The 5,839-nt window shown below is 37.2% G+C and overlaps 1 protein-coding gene across 1 annotated transcript in view; it reads right to left on the bottom strand.

Moving 5' to 3' along the window:
- The window catches only part of LOC102307535 (B-cell receptor CD22), a gene marked incomplete in the record, with an annotated part of 58,599 nt that overhangs the window by 33,550 nt on the left and 19,210 nt on the right, over nucleotides 1–5,839 (bottom strand). The window contains 2 exon segments of the mRNA XM_042215236.1: nucleotides 2,709–2,975; nucleotides 3,882–4,142. Of these exon segments, the coding sequence (XP_042071170.1) occupies nucleotides 2,709–2,975; nucleotides 3,882–4,142 (528 nt within the window).

Here is a 5,839-nt window from a genome sequence, read left to right as displayed (position 1 = left end):
TGAATCACGTCTGAACCAGTCAAACTTCCAGCCAGCAGAGCCCTCCACAGAGCAGCTCAGTGTCACACTGCCCCCTGCTGGTATGACTGAACTTTGTGCTGTCAGTGTGGCTCTGGGTTTACTTGCTGTTGAGTTTACAAAACAGTAAAACATTAAAATCATTATTTTGTCTCAGGGTGAAACACTTTTCACATTTTAAACATTTTTTAAATTCATAAATTTGAATACTTGGTTATTAATAAATTCAGCTCATAAAGAGCAAGATCAAGATCAAAGAGCTGTTTCTGGTAGGCACATATCTGTAGTTATTAGTGAAACTGCTGATGCTCTGATCAAATGCTGATTATCAACTTTTTACAGATGTGGTATCCTTGCTAAAGTAAAAGTACAAAAATCCGTATTAAAATATACTATACTACTACTATTACTACTAAACTTTATAATTGTTGAGTCCTTAAATTGAACACCACAGCTGGAACCAATTTGCTGTAGCTAAATCATGACAAAATTTATTAACTGATTTATATTTTATCCAACCATTCTCTCCCTCTTACCTTCTGCTTATATTATTTAAATCTAAATGGTTTTTACAGTAAATTATTTGTCTTTGTGTCGTGCATTTTTTATGAATAAATCAAGAAATCCATCAATTCAAAACCCCAGCAGCTGTCTATAGAAATTTGTGAGTGTCCACTAAAATGAATATAAAAGTGTTCTAACATCTCACCTGTTTGTTTTTATTAAGGCATACATGTACATTATTTTTATTAAAAGAGATTTTGCTACTGAGGTTAAACATGATATATAAGTCACTTAGATCACTTCTAAATGTCAATGTTTGGTTTATTTCCGTGATTTATTTGTTCCTGAGTAAATCGGTTTGGCTAAGATTAAAGTTAAGCTTCATAACATATTATTAATCACAGTTAAATTAAGAGGGGACGGCAGTAAAAACTCCGGACCTCTGACATCATCAAGTACGCTGGTGTTCCAATTGTACAAATCGCAAGTCTGTTCTCCTGTGCATTCTCGGCGAGTCCGGACTTGCCGAGAATGCACAGGAGAACGCGAGTATGGACTCGCGTTTATTTCTCCTGCACTTTCCTGCTCATTGTGTCAGATGTTTAGTTACTCTTTGGACTCGTTTAGCAGTAATGATACATATAATATATGTAGAAACTCTGGAAGCCACTGAATTGGAGACTCTGTTACACCCGTAGCTAGCCAGGCCCCTGTAGCCGGTGCAGCCGAGGTAGCGTAGGCCACGCTAGCTGTTCCCCGGCAGACCCCAAGCAGCTGGGTAAAGAGGACAGCTGGTAGATGGTGAGGAGGAAGCATAGTCTTAAACAGAAGCTCCAGGTACACCACCAACCTGTTCACATGTCTAATTGTTTTTCCCCACTCGGCGACACACCCGCTGGGGATCAAACTCTGGTAATTGGCAATTCTGTTCTCAGACATGTGAAGCTAGAGACGCCAGCAACCATAGTCAATTATCTTTCAGGGGCCAGAGCAGGCGACATTGAGGGAAATTTAAAACTGCTGGCTAAGGGTAAATGCAAATTCAGTAAAATCATAATTCACGTCAGCAGTAATGACACCCGGTTACACCAATCGGAGGTCACTCAAATCAATATTGAATTGGTGTGGAACTTTGCCAAAACAATGTCAGACTGTAACATTATCTGGTCCCCTCCCCAATCAGACCAGGAGTGACATGTTTAGCTGCATGCTCTCCTTAAATTGCTGTCTGTCTGAGTGGTGTCCAAAAAAAGATGGGCTTCATAGTTTTTCCTTCCCACTGTCGCCAAAGTGCTTGCCCATAGGAGGTCATATGATTGCTGGGTTTTTTCTCTGAATGTATAATTGTAGGCCTACCTTGCAATACTAAGCACCTTGAGGCGACTGTTTTTGTGATTTGGTGCTATATAAATAAAACTGAACTGAATTGAATTCAATTAAATAGAACATGGTATATCATGTTGAGGTGGAAACTAGGGAGCTAACGTCCTGCTAACTTCCAACTCCGTTAAATTTCATAAATTCTGTTTTCATGGATGGCTGGATGTTAAACTTAATTGTTACACCTGGTAGGGCAGCCACACTGATCATTTTATTAAAGATAAAAGAATGTAATCAGTTTGTAACTCTCAGTGATGCTGCAGTATTCTTTTGACTTTGGGACCTGAAGCTGAAGTTGGACCCGGAAATGACTAATTACGTCAGACTTAAAGACTGGATAAAAGAGTTGTTCTGTGCTACACATCAGTAATTTGCAGTCTTGGTTATCTGTTGATTTATCAAAAGTGACATTTGTCAGTGTGGCTCTAAATTTACCTGCTGCGTTTAGAGGAAAAAGAAAAACATTGTAATCATAATTTTGTCTCAGGAGAAAATGATTATCAACCTTTAAAGTTTAACAGAAAACAGAAATTAATGTTTACTGTATTTGACACATTAGACTGTTTAACAAACTAAAGATTTCACTGATTTATCATTCTCTTATCAAACTGTCATCTCTGTACATTCCTCTTTAAATTGCTGATATTTAGGAGCCTCCATGGTGTCTCTCCTTTCTGTTTGCACAGTGAGAAAAACTGTTGTCCTGAGCTGCCTGCAGACAGCTGGATCATTGTTGGAGTTTTCCTGTTAAGACAGATGTAAACATGAAAACATGAAATGTCAGCATGAATCATGGTCCAACTCACATGAAACTGTCAGTGTGAAGGCATCACTCCATCCTGTGAAGAGATAGTCACTGCTACCCCGACATCTGTAGTCTCCACTGTGGGACACTGAAACTCTGCTGGTCCTGTATTCACTGGATGTTGGAGGGCTGTTTGTGTTGGGTGCTGTCCATTCATATTTCCACACCTTTCCTTCACCTCCCTGAATCTCACATCTGAGAGTGATTGTCTCACCAGTGAATATCTGAGACCAGCTGTGCTGCAGATTCACTTCGATCCTGTTACGAACTAAGAAAGAAAAACATCACCATTTCCAGCAGCAACTTTTTAAATAATTATGTGAAAGAATGATTTGTTGTGCAGCAATCTTTAAAAATAATTCAAATATTAATATTTGGATTAATTCAGTGTGCAGACTCTCAGCTGTTTAAGTACTTTAACATTCTGACAAGCTATTGCTGACTCTGTGATGGTCCCTCTGCAAGGTGATTGCAAATTGTAAAAGACAAATGGTTTCTACGGAAGAGGATTAGGGCCACCGGGAAAAAAAGAAAAGTGGGTACGTCTTTTTTTTTCTTCTTTTCCAGAATTCTGAGAAAAACTGAGTTTAATCTGAGAATTCTGACTTTTTTCTCAAAATTCTGAGATTAAAGTCAGAATTCTGAGATTAAAATCAGAATTCTGACTTTAATCTGGCTATTCTGACTTTTTTTCCTCAGAATTCTGACTTTGTTTCTCAGAATTCAGGAAAAGAAGAAAAAAAAACGACGTACCCACTTTTCATTTTTTTCCGGTGGCCCTAATCCTCTTCCGTAGGTTTCCATAACACTTATTATTATATATTATTTTATTAACTTAAGATCTGATGCAGGGATCTATAATGAATATGTTATTTTTATGTTTTATTGTATTTTATTGATTTATTTACTTTTCTGTTCAGATCAATACATGAATACATTGTTAATTCAATGATTACACTGGATGATATATGATTTAATGTTTTTTCAGTAACAAGAAAAGGTGTATAAATACTTTATGCAATCTTTCTACACATATAACAAATGTTTAAAAAATATACTGAACAAGAATAAGACAGAAAACTTAACTCCTCCATCTGTGCCTGTACAGACACAGTTTCAAACTGAGCTCTTCAAGACTTTGTTGTTTTATTCCAAATGAAATGTTTAAACTCACCAGTTTCCTGAACCGTGACTGAGTCACTTTCTATTACGGTGACATTTTTCCCTTCAGCTCTACAGGTGTAGTTTCCTCCTTCAGAGACAGAGATCACTCCGTCTGATTTATCAGTTATTATGGACTTCTTTTCAGATGAGGTTTGTCTGAACCATTCATATTTTAAGTCTGCAGATTCATTTACATCACAAGTCAGTGTCAAACTGCCCCCTGCTGGTAGGGTTCTGTTGACTGCTGTCAAAGTGGCCTTCCCTCCAAATTCTGCAAGTTAGAAATGCAACAAAATACAACATTATTTTCCTGTTTAATATAAAATGTGAATAACGTTATATCACTTTTTCAGTGTCAGTGATGGGAGGCATATCCATGAAGGGACAAACAGAACTCTAAAGGCCAGGCAACAGACCCTGTGTGGGTGCACCTTGTCTTGGTTCCCGTCTGGTGCACGACAGTGATTGACTTCCTGTAGTGAGCCTATACAGGCAGTTCCTGGAGGATGAAGGAATTGATTGCCACCCAATCGATGGAATCACATGATCTAAATTCAGTCGATCGAATGCTAGGTTGCATGTCAGACTGTCAAGGAGCTCAGTAAGAGAACCTGCATTGGGACTGGAGTCCCACGGGATGCAAAGTAGTTATGTAAGTAAGTAAAATTTTATTTATATAGCACCTTACAAAACAAACATCACAAACTTCTTCACAAGGCATTTAAAAGAAAACAGACAAAAAAATTAACCAACGCAATTTCAAAAACGTGAGATTTTAGTTGTTTTTAAAAAGAGACTACTTAGTCCACAGATCTTAAACTCAGAGGAAGAGTGTTCCACAGTCTGGGAGCCACTGTGGCAAAAGCTCTGTCTCCCTTAGTTCTCAGCCTTGTATGGTGTATAACAAGTAAGCCCTGATCACATGACCTCAGGGACCTGCTAGGGACATAGGTGTTACAGGCCTTCTATGCTTTCTGTTTTATACAGAAAAGTAGAAACAGGAGACGGAAGTTGCATTTGGTCTACAGGCTCTTCCTTGTCTGTTTTATTAAACACACCATCCTTTTCTGTTCGTTTAGACAGACACATTCCTCTTGTAACAAAAATATCACATTCAATCAGATTCACAGGTTAAACCCATTGATTAACTTGTTTTTCTCACAAATATACATCTACAAAATAATTGTCTTATATCAGCCTCCTTATTTACAATACATCTGTAACTAAGTTCTGCTGCTGTCAAGCTTCAACAATATTTCTGAGCAGTAATGCCAACACTGCAATTAACCTGCTTATCAGTCCCATTGTAAACTCTTTATGCCTTAACAGATTCAACCTTAAATTGCATTGGCAAACAATAAACAAACATTCCCCCTTTTGCCCACAAAGCAGTATACATTAGACTACTTACGTTTAACAACATGAGTAAGAAATGGGTTATGTTAAAATAATCTTTATCAACTTTAAACCTTCCAGTAACATCAGGATAAGAGAGGTGTGTCTCAGAGCTACATTTGTAACAAAATAAAACATATGTAATGAGACCAGCTACCTTTTTACACTACAGGTGGAATTGCAAATTCCATTACAAATGGGGGGAGAGTTTGCATCCTTTTAATCTAACTGTCAAAACACACTTTCTTCCAACATTTGTGGTCTTTAACCCTTTAAGACCTACCATAGAACAAATCCGCCAGAGCTTATCTTTATATTTTACATGCTGTAGTGCCATTTTTTGGGAGCATTTCAAGTGTCTATACATCAATACAACCGTTATATCCCAAATTTTAATAATATGTATGCATTAAGTTCATAGTAACTAAATTGCAAAAAAGTACAATAAAGTACAAAAAAATTGAAAATCATTTTTGTTTGTTTTTTTTTACATATATTTCTAGTTAACCCTTTAAGACCTACCATAGAAACAAGTCCGCCAGAGCTTATATTATATTTTTACATGCTGTAGTG

Source organism: Haplochromis burtoni, unplaced genomic scaffold (genome assembly GCF_018398535.1).
Source record: "Haplochromis burtoni strain Fernald_Lab_line unplaced genomic scaffold, NCSU_Asbu1 Contig_690, whole genome shotgun sequence".
NCBI lineage: Eukaryota > Metazoa > Chordata > Actinopteri > Cichliformes > Cichlidae > Haplochromis > Haplochromis burtoni.
This window is presented reverse-complemented; position numbering and strand designations above follow the sequence as displayed.